Raw genomic sequence first — 21319 nt, 5'->3', positions numbered from 1 at the left:
GGCGCACTTGCATTTTTCGCTTTTCTGAAAATGAAAGCCACCAAAAACCAAGCAGCTAAACCATAAGTCCACCAATTTTGGAGCTGGTTGAATGAATTAGATTTTTATTTCAAGACTTTTGGCATGTCAAGCGTTCTAAAACTTCAGAACTGCAAATGGCAAATGTTTTGGTGCCCTTTTGGCCTCACCTTGAGACAGTGAGGCTTGATGCAATGACGGTTACCATGGCAACCAAAACGCTCCATGCTGTTCGTGCACATACAAAGCAGTCAGTCAGACGCTCACAAATTATTTTGAGATGCTGACGTGGGCGGACGCTACGACTTTAGCTCAAAACTTTTATTGGGAAATCAGCCTCTGGCCAAGTTTGACACTTCCTGGTTAAGAATGAAAACGTGCCTCATCGGCTCTTAATGGGCTTGTTCAAATTTGGTAGTAGTCCGCATTTGAAGTTATAACAGCAGAGTTCCTTTTCGATTGGTGTCCCTAACAAAGAGTCCTTCGTTGGCTGGAGAGCGAAGACGCGTACAAGCTAACGCGCTGTTTGCCATGAAGCCTCTTAAGCGCTTTGTGCGCGCTGGGCCGAGGCAACGCGACGGGCATGTTGAATCTGTCTTGCCGAGTTGAAGCTAATGATTTAACGGCAACAGCCAAGTCGCGTAAAAGCCGCCAATTAGCGGGCCGGCTCGCGCTGCTGCGGCGAGGTGATAAGTGCTGCGACGTGGCATCCGCTTAGACGGGCAGCTGTCACGGAACATTCTGAGGGGGGGGGGGGGTGAAGACAGTGGCTGTTGCGGTGTGATTTGGTGGCACGAAATGAACTCTCGTGGTGACCTGAGCTAAGAAAACTTGAGGAGGATGTTGCATGGGTTCCTAAATTGAAGGCCTTCTCCTGCCGGGCTCTTCTCTGCAAGCTGAGTTTGATCCTTACGTCTCTCTGGAATGCAGCAGGATGGATGAGAGAAAGGGAGGAGGATGGGGAGGGAATGTTTAGGAGGGGGCTGATCTCGTTGGGGGACGGGGTGATTCCAAGGCTATTAGCTCGCTCCCTTTCCACCTGTCACACATTGGTGACTTTATTTCCACTGAGGGCAACCCCCCACCCCACCCCACCCCAGATATCAGAGAGATCCGTCTTTAGCTAAACGACTGCAACAAGCGTCACAGCCTGCCCCCCCTTTCCACAAAAATAGCACCCCCCACGGGACCCCCGTGACCCCTCTGGCACCGCGGGGGTACCGCAGGGTGCAGAGGTCTGGCTCAGGCCGAGATGGAGACCTTCTTCTCCAAAGGAGCCTGTCATGCAGAAACCTCCAGCCCCTCCCCTCCTGCCCCCAAAGCACGCACGCACAAACACACACACACACACATACACACACAAACTCACACACACAGCTGCAACAAAGCCTAGGCAGGATTAGCCAGCCTTTGTTGGCACAACACAAATTACAAGTCTTTTAGCGCACACCTCCGTGTGTGTGCGTTTGTGCGTGTGTGTGCGTGTGTGTGTGTGTGTGCACTTGTGGGACTTTATTTCACATTTGATATGAGTGTATAGGATTCCATGTGAAAGTGTGTGCGTGTTCATGTGGGCTAAAACGAGAGAGAGGAGTGTGTGTGAGTGCGTGCGTGTGTGCGTGCGTGTGTGTCTGTGTGTGTGATTAAGAGGTTCAAGCGTGACAGAAGAAGGCTCTGGTGTAAAATGTTGAGGAGGAGCAACTTGTCAGCCGACGACGTCTCTCTTACGGCCAAAGTCATTCCCTGCCTGGAATTTTCTGCCGCTGGTTTGAACCTTTTTGCAAAACAAGAAAAACATTTTTTGGGCCAAGTATCTCCTCTAAAGTGACGTCGGCTAACAAGCTGTTACGGCGCTAACGGTTTTGCGAAAATGTTCAAATATGACTTATGGCAAGTTCGAATATTAAGCTAACGTTTTGCTAGCTGTTGGCCCGTCGCATTTTGCAGGCCCAATGGACCCTTTTGCCCCGACAGTGGCTCAACTTTGTTGCAGAAACTTGTGACAAGTCGTTAACACGTAATTTTATTTTCAGTTTACCACAGTGTGTTGAATAACGTCAACGTCATCGATGAATCGACTTTGACCCGACGTTCCTCACATGAGCATCTGCGAGAAAAATTGCTCGTGGCGCGACACCTCTGCGACCACCTCACGTCCGCAAGCGATTCGCTCGTCTTGAACAGAAACGCAGCGACAACGTAATACAAAAACATGTACGCCTCTTTGGGTGACAATGCACTTTGATTGACAGCTCGCCATCCAACGAGCGGTCCGACTGGCCTGGCCGGTTGCTCCTGAGCACGCTCCAGTGAGAAATCTCTGCCCCCGCACACTTTGCATGCTCGAGAGCCTCTGAGGGCGCGCACACACCTGTTCCATCATCATGCCGATAAACACACACGTACACACGCACACACCTGCACACACAGACAGACACCTCCCCTGCCCCGAGGGAGTAGCTGATGAGCAGATGAACAATGAATCTTTTCACCGAGTTAAAAATTAAACACGTGAGAGTTCATTGGCAAGTCAAACCTTCAAACAGGTTGAAACACAGAAAGAGCCGCAAACGACGAGCCAGCTTTTAAATGATTAGCGACGAGCCTCACGCTTGCTTGCGCGTGCGCCCGTCGCACAGAAGCTAAACTGAAGTCCTGTCGTTAGTAGATTAGCATTAGCATTTTGGTTAGCGGGCAAAAGCATCGCAAAAGATGGAGGTTAGCGCCAGGAGCTAATGAGACGCTAACGCCAAAGAGGCGTATAGAAGCGTTGAGGCGTGCACATTACGCAACGTCTGGTTAAGCGGCGGGGCAGAGGAGACCCGGCGGCTCACTTTCTCCACACGACAATTTAGGAGATTGCTACTTGGAGAACGTCCACCATGAGCTGCGCTTGGACGCCTTCCATTCGGAGCTTCGGCGCAAAGCCGGAGCAACCAAACAAGTCATTCACTTCTCATTTTGGGGTCTTTGGTGGAAAATAAATCAAAGTCTCGAGGCACGAAAACAGCATTAGCCAAGCGACAAGCACAATGAAAGATCAATTTAGTGCAAATAGATGCCATTCCCAACAATGACGATCACTTCCGATACGATTCAATCCGGACTGCGATTCAATGACATCCCCGTCTGGGATGCAAAATTGTCTTCCTGCGTTATACACTGGCCGCTTGTTCTTCCGGCCCTGGCACGCTCCCGCCGGCTCGGGCTCGGTCGCCAACGCCGTCGTCTGTTTGGAAGTGGAGGTGTCAAAGTGGACAAAAGCGGCCTTCAGCTGTGTTTGTTTTTGTGCTCACCACACGCACGTACGCACAAACAGCAACAAGAGAAAGCGGGAGATGAGAGCCACTCTCGGATGCTTCGCAAGTCAACGTGTCTTTGACATGAGCCACGTGACAAGAACAACAGTTGCGGCAATGTTGAGAAGAAACCGAAAACGGCGGGAAAAAGTTGATAGCAATTGATAGCAGGCTACTTCCTGCGTCACAGAGCACAACGTCCAATTACGTTTTAGCGTTTTCGCATTGGCAAAACGGCAATGTCACGTTTTGTCCCCGGTTGTTCTATTATGTGCATATTGTCATAGTTTCTGTCCGTGTGCCTGTATGCTTGCCCCTCCCCCCTGTGTGCTCATGATCAATGTGATCATTCTCACCTGCCTCTCGTTACCTGTCGCGTATTTAAATCCTGTCTGCGTGTCACAACCTTGTCGGATTATTTCTTGTCTCTCGTCATTCGTGTCTTTCTGTTTTTCACTCAGCCGTTTTCTGTTTACCATCATCACCATGATGATGTTAAATTAGTTTGCCAGTTCTTGTCTGTTTCCCTTCATGCTCCATTCCAATTCCCGTTTCCCTAAATAAACCCTGGTCCAAGCTGCATTTGGTCGCCCTGCTCCATTCCGATCCGTGACAGAATAATCCGACCACTTCAGCGACCAGTGGGGGTCATGAAAGGAGCGTCCACGTCGCGGCCCCGGGAGTATTGACGAGATCAACTAGATCAACTAGATACTGCTAATCCTTTCACCACTACAAGCAAAAGTTACAAGCTACAACGCAGCTACAAGCTACGCTACAAGCTACGCCGAAAACTGCAAGCTACAAGCCACAAAGCTACAGAACAGAAAACAACATCATGCCTGGAGATAGACACAAAGGTCGACCTTGGAAACGAGGAACCTCCTCACGACCAGCATTGACGGTCCTACAGAAATGTGTTCAGCTGTGGCTGAACCACATCTAGCCAAGCCTGTAAGTAACTGCCTTTTAGCCACAATAAGAAGAAGAAGCGACCAGTGCCTGGACCAACCTCCTCCACCAGCTCACGTCCACGACGCCGGATCCATGCCCGTCGCCGGAGCTCTTGCCAGTGGCGCCGGACTCGCGGCCGCCATCAGGCTCCACCCCAGCATCGCCGGACCCGCAGCTGTCACCAGACCCGAGTTCCTCCTGGCGCCATCGGCTCTGCGGCCGCCATCGGACTTCGCTCCAGTGACGCCGGACGCACGTGTGCAATCGGGATCCACCTTTGCGCCACCGGACCCGCGGCTGTCACCGGACCCGTGGCAGTCGTCGGACTTTATGCTAGCAACGCCGGACTCGCGGCCGTCGCCGGACTTCGAGCCAGGTGCGCCTGACCCCGCTCCCACTGCTGCAACACGTGGTGGCTTCTGCAAATGCCGCCGATTGCAGCCCCGCGTCCCGCATGCTGCTGATTACGGCAATGACTCCGCGAATGCTGCCGATTGCGACAATAACTCTGCGAATGCCGCCGAGTGCGGTACTGACTCCCTCGAATGCCGCCGAGTGCGGTCCTGGCCCCGCCGAATGCCGCTAATTGCGGTTTTGACTCGCCCAAATCCCACCGATTGCGGTTTTGACCCCCTGAATGTCGTCGATTGCGGTTTTGACTCCCTGAATGCGGTTTTGACTCCCTGATTGCCGCAGATTGCGGTTTTGACTCCCTGAATGCGGTTTTAACTCACTGAATGCCGCCGATTGCGGTTTCGATTCTGTTTTGACTCCCTGAATGCCACCGATTGCGTTTTTGACTCCCTGAATGCTGCCAATTGCGGCGTAGTCTCCCTGAATGCTGCCGATTGCAAAATTAGTTTGCCAGTTCCTGTCTTTTTCCCTTCATGCTCCATTCCAATTCCCTTTTCCCTAAATAAACCCTGGTCCAAGCTGCATTTGGTCGCCCTGCTCCATTCCGGTAATGTTACGTAAATGGCATCGGCCCGACCATTTGGATTCATAGGGGTGGCCAAGCAACAGCAAAACCTCCAACAAAATGTTAACATGTTAGCTCGCACGTGTGCTTGAATTCAGTCCTCTTTGCTTGCTGACTGTATGGGAAGTATGCTAGCATCTTTTAAGAGCAGGCTGGAAAATTGCAGCAATTCCCCAAAGGCAGCGTGAGCGTGGGCCTGTAATCTATTATCTATTATCACTCAGCACGCGTCAGCCTCAGCTTCGCATTTTCATTTTCTTCTCCCGAAACAAGAAGAAAAGGGAGGAGGCAGATGAAAGGCCATTTCTGCCCCTTTTTCATGTAAAGGCTATTTTTAGACACTTTCATGAGCTTCTCCTCGTTGGCCACATGAAACGCTGAGGAGCTCGCTGCTGATTCGTGTGTGTGTGTGTGTGTGTGTGTGTGTGTGCGCGCGCGCGTGTTTCATCATGTCTATTACAAATGAAATGCATTATTATTGTTATTACCGTTTTCTTCCATGTATAATGCGCCCCATGTATAATACGCACCCTAAAAATGGCATGTCGATGCTGGAAAAAAGCCTGTACCCATGTATAATACGCACCCCAATTTTTCTTTTTTTTTATTCATTTATTTATTTATTTATTTTTTAAGTCCCAATGATCGTCACACACGCATCTGGGTGTGGTGAAATTTGTCCTCTGCATTTGACCCATCCCCGTGAGTAGCAGCGGCGCCGCGCTCGGGAATCATTTGGTGATCTAACCCCCCAATTCCGACCCTTAATGCTGAGTGCCAAGCAGGGAGGCAATGCGTCCCATTTTTATAGTCTTTGGTATGGTCTTAACTAGGCTGGATGTATTTTTTTTGTTGGCGTTGATTTCTCCGACTGCCCGTAAAGGCACCACCGCGATCAGTTCGTTTAAAATGAAAAGAGGAAAGTGACGTGCGGACATGTGAAAAAGGCGGCTCTGTATGGGAGAGAAGTTGAAGAGGAATAGAAACACCCATGGAAACCAAAACTTGCCCCTCGTCCTGACCCGGAGCCGCAACAAATGTTTCAGATTTGTGTAGGCTACATTGTGACAGCAAACGAGCAGGTGATCGAGCAAGCGTCTGATACGAGATCATTGCGTTAGTATGGAGCGTGTTTGAAGTGAACAGCAGAGACGAAAGGAACAAGGCAAAGTGTTGTGAAATAAAATATTACCTGTAATACGCGTTTTGTTATTTGCTGATTGTATTAAACTATCACATTCATTGTCAGTCAAGAAGAGAAGAGGACTATTCGCATCGGATCCATAGTGCGCATGCGCAGTGATACTGGCTCCGTATGACGTCCAGTCCGCGATGGAGATTAAAAAACAAACAATATTTGACAATAACACAGGTTTCTGTTCCTGTCTTTGGTAATGTCACCGTCTTTTTGTTCCACGTCTTTGTCGGTCATTCCTGCTGTTGGTTTTGTTAGAGAGTTATGGTAGTTTACCAAGTCTGTGTTTTGAGTTCCTCCAATGAACCCTGGTCCAAGCTGCACTTGGTCGCCCTGCTCCTTTCCACACTCCATCCGTGACAAGATTTTCTTCAAAAATTGTTGTACCATGATTTTCTTACAATTTTTTTTTTTTTTAGATTTTAGGACAATAAATTGGTTACGTTTTTTTTCCGTGTATAATGCGCAAAATTTAACTAATTTATCGTCCTAAAATCTGGGGTGCGCATTATACATGGGTACAATTTAAAATTTTTTTTTTTTTTTAAGAAAATCATGGTCCATACGACCGCAATGCTCTCGTATCAGACGCTTGCTCGATCACCTGCTCGTTTGCTGTCACAATGTACTCTACACAAATCCGAAACATTTGTTGCGGCTCCGAGTCACGAAGAGGGGCAAGTTTTGGTTTCCAAGGGTGTTTTTATTCCTCTTCAACGTCTCTCCCATACAGAGCCGCCTTTTTCACGTCCGCACGCCTTTTTCACATGTCCGCACTGACCGCGGTGGTGCCTTTACGGGCAGTCGGAGAAATCAACGCCAACAAAAAAAATTACATCCAGCCTAGTTAAGACCATACCAAAGACTATAAAAATGAGACCCATTGCCTCCCTGCGTGTGTGACGATCATTGGGACTTAAAAAAAATAAAAATTAAAATAAATAAAATTAAAAAAAAATCATAAAAATTGGGTGCGTATTATACATGGGTACAGGCTTTTTTCCAGCATCAACATGCCATTTTTAGGGTGCGTATTATACATGGGGGCGCATTATACACGGAAAAAAACGGTAAATTTTGCGCATTATACATAGAAAAAAAAACGGTATTATCAATAGGTGCATGTGAGTGAGCATGTTTGTATGTGAGACTGAAAGAGAATGAAGAGCTTTATACATATTGTCTTTGAAAAGGTCCATTTGTTTATCACATTGGATGTGATAGAATGAGGCACCTAATGAAGTGTCCAGCAAGTGTATCATGTGTGCACAATCACAGCATCGGTGTCTTTCTTGTTATTTACACTTGTCACAAATCACGGCAACTGGCGGTCCTGTGAGTTACGGCGGCGTCGGCACACTCCTTGTGGCCCGAGGGGGTCGGCCCAGCCACTTTACGGCGCCAAAAAGCGTTTGTCTCAAAACATTGCCGTGCTCTTTTACTGCCTGCGCCAATTAGGCCTGCAGGTTAGCGACTGTTGAACGGACCTCAAACATCATTGACTGGATATGTTAGCTTGGTAGCTTCACAGTAGCTTCTGTTATCTACCGGAATCCGTTTTTATTTTTGGGAGGGTCCTACTTCATGTTTGGGGGTCATTGTTAGGACCTCAGAAACAACGGTAACGTCTGTAACTAGCGTGAGCCCAAGTTTTGCTTTTAGCTATGTTGCCAAGTTTTATTTTGGTTGGATTCTACTTCTTGTTTTAGTTCCTTTACCAAGACCTGCGGCTGGTGATGTCAACAAAGCAAGTTTTGTGAACAACTTTGATTTGGTTGTTCAGCAACACTCAGTTTAACATTATGCATATGGAGTAAGTTACTTGATAAAAACGTTACTATAAAAATGCAATCAAATAAAACAACCTTATTGTACACAAATAAAACGTAGAACAATCATAGTGTTGTAAAATTGAATTGTGTGAAAATAAGAGCTTCCAATAGTTTTACAACAATGAAAACGAATACGTATCATATGTAAAATTCTTTGTAAACGACATGATATAGGATGAGGGAATGACAAAATATAAATAGTGATGCAAAAAATGGCAAGAAAAAACCCAAAACATTGCAGTGTGCAATAAAAAGTAGAATTAGTAATGTAAGAGTGGTGTCCAGTGGCATTGTGTCAAAATAACACATGTTCACTAAAGAGCTAATAGTTTTCTGGACAATCTAACAAAATATAATGGAGTTAGGGTTAGGGTTATGATATTATGTAGTAAAAAACATTAATTCTGTATCCGTTTTTTTTTTATTTGCACCTAATGAAACGGATTTCCACATTGTGTGCTCTTATTGTGAAATGCAAAACAGAATCTATCTGTGTGAGCTCCGTTAGCTTCGCGGCTAAGTCATCTATGCCTCCCCTCCGCCCTCCGCTCTGCATCTCACTTCCTCGCGCGGAGGCTCCCGTGCTAGGCCAGTCTCAGCGAGTCCTTCCGAGAGTATGGAGCCGAGCGCGTCGCGGCTGTCGGCGGCCACCGAGACGGCATGAGGGCGGCCGCCTGCCTCGGACTTTCTCGACCGCAGCGTGCCGTGCACCGGACTTCCCCGGCACCGCCACAAAACAACGAACGAGTTTGACTTTTAAATCGTTTTTCCACCCTCGCACCTGTGAAGGATTTCTTATCTAAGAAAAAAATCAAAAGAAGCACTTTTTGGAGGGAGAGTTTGACTGTGGAATTATCGCGTACACTTTGTTGCCTGCACGGATAAACATTGGGTGAGTTTGTATACGTTTAATATCAGTTTGATTATGATTCGTGTTTACCTGTAGAACTGGAAATCGGCTCACTTCCTTGGACGGCGCAGTCAAACAGGTTGACTCCAATGTGTGTGCGCGCGCGCGTGGGTGCAGTAAGGTATTAAAAAAGAACGATATATTTGGCCCTTGTGGTCCCACATCATTGTGTATATATTTTTTTATTAACATAATTTGAAACGGTGTCCTGCATCATTATGTATGCAGTTCTTGAATTAAAAATTTATATGGTCGTCCGAAATGATGTTTGCACTTTTTTGGCATAAATCGCTGCTGTGCTTTTCCATTCTTTCAGGCATATTTGTCAAACCTCGTCTTGTTGACATATAGGTGGGATGCATCATTCTTCACCATATTTCTCATGTTTTTTATTTTTTAATTTCAACAATATGCAAAGTCGATGATAGACTTCTCGCACTCATCCGCTTTCATGTTGACTCACTTTGATGGTCAGGCTGAGGAGGACGATGAATAATTTAAATGGGGGGAAAACGTGCGGAATATGAATTCATCATAATCTGTGTTTTTAGTTTGAACAAGTGGCGTGTCTAAATGCGGCCTGTGAAGTTCCTCCGCTGGATTCGGGTTTGAGTGATGAAATGATATCTGAACAAAGTGCAAGCTGCAAAAGCTCAAAGTCTGGTTGGCCGGACAAGAAACATGGCAATCATACCTTTTGACACTTTGTGGATCACACCTGAGTCCAACTGGACCTGCTTGAGTTCCTGCTTGATGCATGTGAAATTATGCAATTTGCAGAACGCCTCAAGTCAGCTTCCCTCAGCCAATACTTTTGATAATACGTTTGAGGGCTGAGGTGCAGCATTTCCATGTTGTGTTTGCAATATTTGCTTCACATCATGCATTGTGATTTGTGCCGTGACTGTCAAAAAGCACTTTTCAGATAAACAGACAGTTGTTTGATGTTACTTTCTTGACATATTATTACATATAAATATTATTTATTTTGTTGTGATATAACTGTTTGAATTGTTTTTTTAATTAAATGTTTTTATACATCAGTTATTTAATATATTTAATCTAAGCTTCGAATTTGGCAATGGCCGCTCTAGAATTTATTTGTATCAGTAAGTTTACATAACTTTGCTGTTTTTTTTAAAACCTTTTTTGTGTACATTTTTATATTTTAACATTGTATTATTTTTGTTTTTCGCATCATTGCCTGGCTCTTTGATTAGTTTTTGTACTTTTCATCCTTTTCATTTGTGTCAAACAAGCTGTTTGACATGATTATTTTTTACATTTGCACCGTATTGCTCAGTGTAAACATTTCAACACACATTTAATCATATATATGTGATCTATTTTGTATAATTATGGCGATGATAGCGCAGTCTGACACGCAGCTACCCGACCTGATCTCGTTTGCACATTCTTGGACATTTTTGCTGCGTCCCGGCGTGTCACTTTTGAATTTTTTATAAAGTTGAGCTGACAAGTGTCTCCCCCACCCCACCATCTCCACTCTCGTCTGTCAGCTGATCGCTATCTTCTTCACCCCAGGGTGTGTTTGATTGATCGGCAGTCAGCAGGAGGATGGAGAGGGAACGTGACAGCCAGCAGGAGGCGCACCAGCCGCTCCTCACTCACGAGATGGAGGCGTTATTTGCCGCCTTTTGCGCTAGGAAAACATTAGCATGGCAAACACGTCAGGAAGCGCTCGCACGTCCACTCGTGGCTCTGTCGCCACATGAAAGCGTTTGAGGTGGCGTTGCGCTTTGGCTGCAAAGAAAGCTCAAGAGCGAGCACTCATTGCTCCTTTAAGCACTGCACAACTGTCGAAAGCAGTCAGACAGGGATAATTATTCTCGCTAGCACTTTTCTATTCACTGCGCAACAACTACATAGCTTCAAGCTTGCTTGGAGTGTGAGTGTCCATCTGGCCCAATGAATCATTTTTGGGACCCTCCCAAACCACCTGAATGAACGTACAAATTTTGGATTCTGAGTTTTGCTGTCGGCTGTGAAATTTTGAAACTGCGATTCAAAACGGCTTATTTGGAGCCTTGCGGAATCTGTGAGCCAGACATGCTAAGTACCACTCTGACTCGTTTCCTTTGATACTGTTCAAAATCAACAATATAGTCCCGTTAGAGTTTCTGCTGACGCGTAGAGTCAAGTCCACAAAAAAGCTTTGCGCGTCTTCGTGTGTGGTCGCCGCGAAAACCGTCCTTGGCAGCGGTCGGGCCCTTCGACGCCGCCCGTTTGTTTACACGGCGGCAAGCCTGATGCTAAAGGCGTCGCTGTCAGCGTATTAGCGTCTGCGTGGCGTTATCGTCCTGCCCGCTTGCTACCGCGCAAGCGGCGTGTGCGCGTGTGGCGGGGGGAAGGCAAAGAAAAGCAGCAGTGTTAACACAACACAACCTCTCTGTGGACGCACAATACGCGCCTGTGTGAGCGAGCCAACACCACTCGCCGGGTAACCTTTGTGCGTGCGTGTGAGCAGCGCTCGGCGTCTCGCAGACGAGGTTACTCCCGGGCTATGTACACAACTAGACGGGTATGGAAGAAAAAACAGTGGAACACCACTGAGGTTGCCCAATGCAGAATTCAAGCAGAAGCTCTCTGGAAAAATACGCCGCCAAGGTCGTGCAGAATGCCGGCCGGCAAAGATGTCTTTGTTGCCTTTAACAACTCGTCGCTTGTCGCCATCGCTTGAGTCGCCGCTCCAACGTGACCCGTCCATCGTCTCTTTGTCTTGCAGGTGGGCTCCGGGGACGCCATGCAATCTTTGGGTGGCACCTGAGCCGGCGCGGGGCCTCGCTTTCCTTTGGCTTCGCCTCACCGGGATGACGGCAGCAGCGTGGCGTTGGCTGTGGCTGGCATGCGTCCTACTGGCCGCGTGCGCCACGGCGGCCAGGCTGCCCGTCGCCGAGCCCTCGGGTAAGACACGCTTCCTGTTGATAAAGTTGATCTAATTGCAAGAAGAGAGAGGGAATTTCACGTTTTAACCTGATAAATTTCCCGAATGAACGTGGTCGAGAAAGTTGAACGTTTCAGTTCAGGTAAGCGGCAGCGGTGTAACTTCGTACGCTGCCATGGACAAAGCGGACGAACGTTGCAAGGACTTCATTCTGAGTGACTTACGCTGACTGCCATTTTGCGAGAAAGGGAGACTACGAATCCGTCAGTTATGCCACCGAACAAAAAGTGGCTGGGGGATGAATTGGTACAAATGTGAGAAAACTGTCAAGTAACCAAAAAGAAAGCGGGAAGTGGAAAAAGGAGGCCACTTGTTTACACGGCCTTCCTCACGGCGACACGACTTCACGCAAAGCGACGTGCATGTGCGTTTATAATTGGACTATCCTGGTTTTTTGGTTTCTCCTCCTTCTTCTTGTTCTTTGGTGTCCCCCGGGCGGAGGAAGCAGCCAGGATCTCATTCCAAAGTAAACGCGGGACATGTTTGCTTTAATCACTCGGCATTAAAAAAAAGAAGAAGAAAAAACAAATGCAGAGGAGTCATCGTTTTGTTTGAGGCCACGGCCAATGTCTTTGTGCTGCTTTTGCTTTCAAGTCCACACACACACACACACACACACGCACGCACGCACGCACGCACGCACGCACGCACGCACGCACGCACGCACGCGCGCACACACACACACACACACACACACACACACATGCGCGCACACACAGACAGTCTGTATGTGTGGGAGACATGACAAGCTCAGCATTTTTAGACTACGCACCCGTGTGTAACTTGAGACAAACTGTGTGTGTGTGTGTGCGCGTGTGTGTGCGCGTGTGTGTGCGCGTGTGTGTGCGCGTGTGTGTGCGCGTGTGTGTATTTGTGTGTGTGTGTATTTGTGTGTCTGTCCCAAATGGGGAAAAATATTGGGACACAATTCTCTGTCTTTCTCTTCCTCATCTTCCCTCATCTTCCTCGTGGTCCTCTTTCTTTTCTCCCCATTTTTGTCTTCATGTCCCCTTACTTAGGGCTGTCATCTTCCTTGTCTTCCTCATTGTGGTATCCTCATCATCTTCCTCAGCCTCCTTCTCTCCTTCGTCTTCAGCTCGCTCACCTCTATGATCTTCCTGGTTATCCCTGTCAGCTCCCTGAACTTCATTTCACTCCTCTCCGTTGTCTTCCTCCCTGGTCTTCATCGTCACACTCCTCATCATCATCATCGTCTGTGCCGTTGGGCAGATGGACTAGCAGTGGGTATAAAGTGTCTGCTGTTTACTGGCAGATGGCTTCATTTCCTACCTGCCTGCGTGTGTGTGCGCGTGCGTGTATGTGGGTCATCAAGTACTAGACATTGGCGCTAATGACAGACGCGTCCTTGAACGCAGCACGTCGTCTGACGGCGACAGCGGGCGAATGACTTATGAGTTGACGTTGCGCCAAGTGTGTGTGTGTGTGTGTGCGCGCGTGCACATGTGTGTGTCCTGCATTTACAGAACCCCCCAACCCAAACCCCCTCTCGCCCCCAGCATGATTTATGTGGCTCCTGCACACTGACGTTTTGGAGCTGCACATTTAGCACACTCACTTTTGCCATTCCATTACTGTGTGGGCACGTGTGTGTGTGTGTGTGTGTGTGTGTCGCCTGTCTAGCTGTACGGGCTTCAAATTTGGTGGCAATCGGACACATTTGTTTGTGGAGGAGTCTTGGAAACGGACAAAATAAAGCCGAAATGGAAGCTTGGAACCAAACTGTTGTGTTTTAATTTTTTTGTGGGTCTACTCAGGCTAGACGCAAATCCCGTGTTGCTGTGGCTGAATTTTCCAAAAGGAAGAGTGAAGTGTGTGGCTATGAGACAGTTGAAATCTTTTGCGGCTGATAGAAGCGCACACGCGAGTGACGCCGGGGGGAAAGTTGGCACTTGGTCGGGGGAGACGAGATGAAGCCAATTACACCACCAAAATAAAATTCCATGGGAATTTTCTAGCGCTGCTGGCGTGGTTTGTTAGAAAAAAAAAAAAAGAGGTCGACGTCGCCCCTGCCGCCGTCGTGGTCTCCTTTCCAGGCCCAGAGCGGCTTCCATTACAGTCTGCAGGCGGCACAAGGATTTATTATTTTTGCTCTCCTGGCAGAATAACACCACGAGGGGGAGGGAGGGGGAGGAGTAAAGGGGGAGAGAGGAGTGCTTTTGGTTTCGGCCAGCAAAGATGATGGCGGCGCTCTTTCCATTCAGAGAAACCTTCAGACTACACCGTTCGCCCTCAGTCAAGACAAACAAGTTGGCTTCGACATCAAAAAGGCATAGCGGCTTCATTTTGGGGGAAATAAATACCGTATTTTCCGGCCTATAAGGCGCACCGGACTATAAGGCGCACCTTCAATGAATGGCCCATTTTAAAACTTTATCCTTATATAAGGCGCACCGGACTATAAGGCGCACCATTAATGCATCATGTCAGATTTTTAATCCAAATCAAATCATTCTCCATTTTATCTTTTTTATTTCAACTTCAGACGGAACAAATTACTTTATAATCATAAAATAATGATCCATAGTCTCTTTGAGTCATGATTCATAGTCTTCAGCGGGCCACTTATGATTGATTTCATGACACAATACTTCGGGCCAGTTTGAATTTAGGAATTTGGTCCATATATAAGGCGCACCGGACTATAAGGCGCACTGTTGGTTTTTGAGAAAATCTTAGGTTTTTAGGTGCGCCTTATAGGGCGGAAAATACGGTAAATAGATGTATGTGTGTTGTTGTTGGCACACAACCTGCCATCTGCAAAACACACATACACATGATTGTTTTGCAATCCGTCACAGTCATCGTGTAAAACGTGTTTTGTGCGCTTGTGTGTGTAAGTTGACTTTCAAAGTTTTCAAACATTTTGTCCATTGAGCAAGCGGCGGGCCTGACACAAAGAGACTCTTTGTTGCAACTCGGGCTGAGTATCACTGATGACTATCTCAACAATTTCCTCCAGGCAAGCTTGTAAATTCATAAATGTCAACGCCGCTGTCGGCGGGCGGGCAACCGTTCAAGGGGGCGGCCACCGGCCGCAACAGGTACAACACGCGCAGGTCTCTGCGTGTGTGCGTGACAGGAAGTTGTTGAAAAACCAAAGCTAATCCTTGAGGGACCAATTTGGAACCTTGTGCCAGACTTACGACCCCGAGGCTTATTTTCAAAACAGTTTGGATTTGGAATGACAGCGTCAAGGGCTTCGGCCTCGGCCAGAATGCTACGTTAGCGTATGTTAGCCATCCATTTTTAGTTTGAGAGTCACACCCGACACATTCCATGTAGCGCAGTAAAAATGCCACAGCCGCCCAAATTTCGACGCCCGTAAATTCAAAAAATTCCCGTGTCCAACTGCGTTAAAACTTTTTGTGGGTCTGCTTGTGGCCTCCCAAATTTCATGGTGCTAAATGACACTGGCTTAAGGAGCTCAATTTCCTTTCTTAAGGGCCAAAATCTTCACTTGAAACCAAGATGGTAGACTTTCTGTTCAGTGTGGAGACTTGAGACTTTTTGTAGGTCTGCTCACGGTAGCTACAGCTATCAAATTTCACGCTGCTAACTGTATTCAGGCCCCGACCGGTTAGCGAAGCACTTGGCAATGCGGCGTCGATCTTGAAGTTGTTGTTAGGGGCTCCAGGATAGAGCCATCAAGCTAAGGGGGAGGCGCCGCTTTCTTCTCTTTCTCAATCTCCGGCAGACAATCATTCTTTCGTCTTGGCAGCCCGCCCCCTCAAAATGCAAGGTAACAAACGCAGCGCTGCGAGCTAGCCCGAACGGCCCCGATTAAGCGCATTGTGCCGCTGTATTTACATCCGGCCAAAGCGCATTAAAGTGACATTAGCACTGCCGGCTGAAAGAAGAGGGAGGGGGCCATCCTCCAGGATGTACCCCTGGCATGGCTGCAAAATGAAAGGGGGAGGCCACGGATCCTGTGTGAAGGTCACGTGATGGCGGCTGCTCGGTGCCAAACAAGCGCTTGGCAGCCGAGGCGCTTTTTGCACAGAAAGTGAAAAGAAGCCGTTTGGCGTCCGGAATGTGTCTATATGTCTCGGCAAAAACGGGAATTGACACGCGTCTCAGTGGATACATTCAGCAGCAAAATCTAGCGTAGCGTAGTTAGCAAAGTACCAAATATCAAACTTTGTTACAACTTTGTACGTGACGAGCCTTTCAAGTGAGTCTTTGAAGCAAAATTTGCAAGTGCGTTTTAGAGATTTAAACGGCAACTCGGGCTTCAAATCAGGGTTTGGGGTTTCCAATCAGCGTTTGAAACAAAGGTTAGGCCTTCAAATGTGAGTTTCTGAGATTTGAATAAGGGTTAGTGTCAATTGTTCAGCAGTCGTTAAACAAACAGAAAATCCGTCCATCTTGCAAACAACCCCGTTCAATGAAGGTATTGTTTTTTCGCCAATCGTTTGTCAGGCACGATCGTTTGTCGTAGCGGCAGCCAGGCGGCATTGATAAAGACAAATGTCTCGATCTGGAATCCATCGCTCTCCCTCCGAGAGCACTTAATGCTTTCAAAGGCCTGTAAAAATCACCTGCTCACCCGTCCCAGATGAACCCCTTCGCACTCGATTGCTTCTTAATGCTGATTGGCCGCTCGTCCCCCGGCAAGGCCGCCTTGTATATCTATATACGCTTTTGACAACCTTTCATCGATCGTATATAGGGAACATTAACGCTCAAAACAATGCTTTAGATTGGGACAATCGTTTTCAGCGGAGTCACTATTAATGTCTTGCTGTATTTTTCAGTAAGTTTGGCACTGGCCCACTAGATGGCGCACCAAAAGCGACCTAGCGGGAATTGAGATTGTAACCGAGTTTCCTCTCTCTATCGTTCTCCTCGCGAGAAAAGACTTAATATTCTGTCTCACTGGTGGTTTGTTTGCTGTTGCTCTTCTCTTAATAGTTATTCAGTCATTGAAATAAACCTGACAGTAATGATGCCTTTAGTCTTTCGTTTGTACAAAGAGAATAAAATATATTTTGTGATGCTAACAATAATACACAATAATTACCAAGTATAATCAAAACAAAAATTATTGCCTTGAACAAAGTGAACTTTCTAACAAGGCCCTAGCTGCCCAGCAAGCTGCCTGAAGTGAAATACACAAAAGTTCTATCCTATAGATTTCGTTAATTATTTGAGACCGCAAGCTGAAAAAGTTTGTTAAAACCTGAACAAAAAACATCATTTTTCTTGATATGAGCTCTGGGGTCGTGATCCATTTATTGGCGGCATCATTTGAGCAGACGTCGCATTTTTCAGGCCGGGGGCTCGGCGTCTAAATTGTATTTATGAAGGAAGCCTCGCCATTATGGATGACCTACAGCTTTTGCTGTTGCAGAGCAGCCCCCATAAAAGTACCCCCCCCCCCCCCCCGCGTTTTTTTCCTCCCGCACTACGGAAAGTCATCAAAGTGCTAGCGCTACTTGGCCTGTTCAATTGACAGTAAGACACAGAGCACTACGAAGGTTTAGTTGTAACTCTAGATTGAGTTTGTCTTTGAAGGACATCTGTATTTGACACTGAAGACTTCCTGTGCCTCTTAAGGCATGGCTTCTTGAGTCTTTTTGGAGGGTTCACTCATGACAGACAAATTTCAAGGTCGCTTAAGTGAGTTTTATTTTCTTTGTCGAAGGGGCACAAAAAGGCCAATTTGGAAATTACTAACATGAGCATAAAATGGATGCTTCAAAACATTTTTTTTTTTGTGGGTCTACTCATGATAGACATGACTACCAAATATTGTGTTTCTAAGGTGAACTGGTTTTGGGATGTTTTTTTCTTTACCGCTACCAAAATTGACCACATCCTGCCCATTTCTAATGAAGACACCTGAAAATCAGGAATGACCATAAACTAGCCACTTCAGAGCAAATTAGCAGGCTTGTTTCTTTGTTGTTGGGTCTACTCATAACAGACATTGCTAGAAAATGAAGTCAAACTGGCTCGAGGGACTGCATTTCAAAGCCCTTTGGAGCAGGCTGCTTGCTGTCCCTCTGGATCCCTCAGCGAGTGCGACTTTCCCCACATAAAGAGTCTCTTTCTTTCTCCTGCGGCGACAAGCCGCCGTCCATCCGGCCGACCGTCCGGCCTCCTTGGGGCTTTGCCGAGGATAAATAAACCTCATGACGTGCAGAAGAGATGGCATCTGCGGCCGCACGCCGGCCCCGCTCAATGACAGGGCCTATATTATTGTCAAGGGCTATTTGTTATCGTAGTGAGAGGCGAGGCGAGGCGGGGCCACGCCGGCCTCTTGATTTACTCACTGACTGTCTTACACACACACACACACACACTTGTGGAAAAAGTGTTCTTCAAACAGAAGCTGATAGCGACGGAGAAAGTCAAGCCATTCATCCATTTTGCTGTGGCTGACGCCGGCTTCCCACACTCTGATAATTACACCAGATTCATTTGGTGTGACGTACAAAATAGTTGTCAGATGCTGATAGTTGCTTTCAATGTAAGTCTGCTCGAAGTGTAGCGGTTGAGTTGTGAACTTGAGTAATCTGTCAAATTCTGTCCAAGTGAGGCTGTTCTCCAGGTTTTTGATTCTTCGCTCATCTTTGAGTTTGCGGCAACCCCTCCCCCGTTTTAAGACGTTTCAAGACACATGTTGGCATTTGCCGAGGTCAGCGCTAATACACCAGCGACTCAGTGAGCCATTCATGGCGCCACTGCCGTGTTTTCTTTTTCCTCAATGGGCCTTCTTGTTTGGAATTTCAAAAAAAAAAAAAAAGTTGTTTGTAGCACCAAAAGTCTCACCTCAGAGCGCTCAAAAAGGGACACACTTTGCTTAATTTTGACACCAATTTGTCACAGCAACTTTCCCCCGTAGCCCATCGAGGCAGAAGAACAATTTAGCTCCAATGAATTGCAACTCGATCCATTTTGTGCGTTTTACTACCTGTTTATCGGACGCGAGACAGGCGCCAACAGTGCCTCCACCTTTCTAGGCGGGTCAGCGGTGGGTGTGCCATGACGGACCGAGCTGGGCCGGGCCGTCATCTATCACACGCCTTCTTTGCCCTTTCCCAGGGTTGTGATGTGTGTGCGTGCAAACACTTATGGCGTTGTTGCTCCCAAATGGTGTATGTGAAAGTATGTGTGATGTGTGTGCGCGTGTGTGTGTGGTGGGGGGGTCACGGCATTCCCTTGAATGGTTACCGCGGAAACGGTGTGGCAAGAGGAGGGGTCTGATTTAAAGGGCCGCCATGTCATGTTGATTTTTCTCTGGCTCTCTGCTTGCCTCGTCCAAACATTGAGCAACACTCAACTTGAATGATGCTTTTACTAACGTGCTCCAAAATTTGAGTCTTGTACATAGATTTGAAATGTTGGAAGCATATTTGATGACTTGAACAAAACCACATCATTGCTCTCAGCTGATCAGAAGTCAGAAAAAGAACATTTGTTGTAAAAAAACAAATTGACATCAAACATCTCAAGATTTTTATCATTGAACATGTCAGTATTATAACACGTATGATTCCAAAAGTTGAGTGACCTAAAAATGCTTTGACAGTATTATCGATATCGTTCTGGTCTTGTTTGCAGATGCGGTGTCCAGCGAGACGGCCTTCCTGGAGGACTTTGTCCTGGGCGTGGGGGACACCCTGGAAATGTCATGTGACCCAGAGGAGGAGTCAGCCCGCCCCGCCGTTTGGTACAAGGACAGCGAGGTGCTGTTGCCTAGCGACCGGATACGGCCCGGCCCGGGGATTCTGCGCATCGTCAACGTGTCCTACGAGGACTCGGGCGTGTACGCCTGCCGACTGACCCGCAACAACAAGCTACTCAGCAACTACACCATCCGGGTGACAGGTACGGACCAGTTTTCCGCCGCCACCCGCGCAGTCTGGTGCCTTTCTCACAAAATGCTAAATTCAAATTTTGCCATTGGGGCGCGTCTCATTTGGCGCTCATAGCTTTCTTCAGTCATTTGTAACAAATGGGTGACACGTGATAGTGACCCGTCTAGGCAGCCCGTTCAAAATAAATTGTGCTTCCCATATCGCCCAACTGCTCTGTAGCGCCACCTGTTGTTGTGGAATGCTCTGGAAATTTCCACTAAATATGATTTTTTTTTTTAGCGAGGGAGGTTTTTTTTGTTTTTTGGGACACTGGCTGAGCTTCTCATTGACAACTCATTAGAAAGCAATTAGCTGGAAACATTTCCTCATCGCCAACAGATGGCATGGCAAGAAATGAGAGACGCACGCGCACGCTGGCATCAAGACGGGAAATAAATGGCCTTTTATTGTCCGCATCGTAATGATCAGAGGTGGATGTTTTGTATCATCAAATGCAGTTAACACTTCCCAGCCAAAATTTCCACTTGAAACAAAAACGGGTGACTTCGTACAAGTCCTTGTGATGGACATGCCTTGCAAATTCCTTTTAGATGTTTTTTTTTTTCCATTTATGCTAACGGTTGTCCCCTGAAAGCAAAATAGCCAACTTCCTGTGCTTTTTCAGGGATCACTTTTTTTGATGGCTCTGCTCGTGATCGACACGTCAAACAAATTTCACCAGGCAAAGTCGATTCTGCAAAAGTGTTTTCAGCATTTGGGAGTGCTTTTGGGCCTTTCAGTGACAAGTCAAGTGGGACTTTGTAGAGTGTGCGCAGGCCGTTTCCTGTCACCACCCGCCCGGCTGCTCCGAGAACACACACGCGCACTGTTGTGTTTCGCCTCAAATATTTGAGCAAGGTGTCAGATATGTGGCGTCCATGTATCAACTTTAGCAGCTGGAAGGGACCCAGACAGCGCTAAGTGCACGCTGTACACAAACGCCCCACCCTACCTCTCGTAGCAAAGAAAAAAGATTTAAAAAGAACCAGGATGAAGTTTGACATTAAGATCAACTTTTGGTGATGCAAGTTTGAAGAAGAACATCTCCTCATATCTCCTTTGGTTGTTTTCTTTCTTTTAGATTCACTGTCGTCCGGCGATGATGAAGATTACGATGAAGATCCAGAAGATGCAGGTAATGGCAATGGTGAATTCTTATTTTCTCTTTCTTGATTTTTGCTCATTCGAAGTTCATTTGTCGTACTTCTCTTTTGTGTTTCCAATGCCTGCTTTGAGTGACTCGCTTTGAATGTCTTGTCGACACAGCAGCAGCGCATCGATAAC

General features: G+C 47.1%; 1 protein-coding gene across 6 annotated transcripts in view; it reads left to right on the top strand.

Annotated features, from left to right (window-relative positions):
• The first annotated feature begins 8833 nt into the window (after positions 1-8833).
• The window catches only part of fgfr3 (fibroblast growth factor receptor 3), a 28762-nt gene continuing 16276 nt past the window's right edge, over positions 8834-21319 (top strand). For 4 of the 6 annotated variants that reach the window (XM_061302158.1, XM_061302155.1, XM_061302159.1 and 1 more), the window contains exons 1-4: positions 8834-9169; positions 11934-12112; positions 19740-20006; positions 21117-21182. In XM_061302158.1, coding sequence (XP_061158142.1) covers positions 12019-12112; positions 19740-20006; positions 21117-21182 — 427 coding nt within the window. In that variant the 5' untranslated portion in view covers positions 8834-9169; positions 11934-12018. The remainder of the gene's footprint in view (positions 9170-11933; positions 12113-19739; positions 20007-21116; positions 21183-21319) is intronic. The other 2 variants (XM_061302161.1, XM_061302156.1) reach the window with 2 other exon arrangements.

This window comes from Syngnathus typhle, linkage group LG16, assembly GCF_033458585.1.
Source record: "Syngnathus typhle isolate RoL2023-S1 ecotype Sweden linkage group LG16, RoL_Styp_1.0, whole genome shotgun sequence".
NCBI classification, from domain to species: Eukaryota; Metazoa; Chordata; class Actinopteri; order Syngnathiformes; family Syngnathidae; genus Syngnathus; species Syngnathus typhle.
Note: the sequence above shows the minus strand (reverse complement) of the source record. Positions and strands in the feature narration are given on the sequence as shown.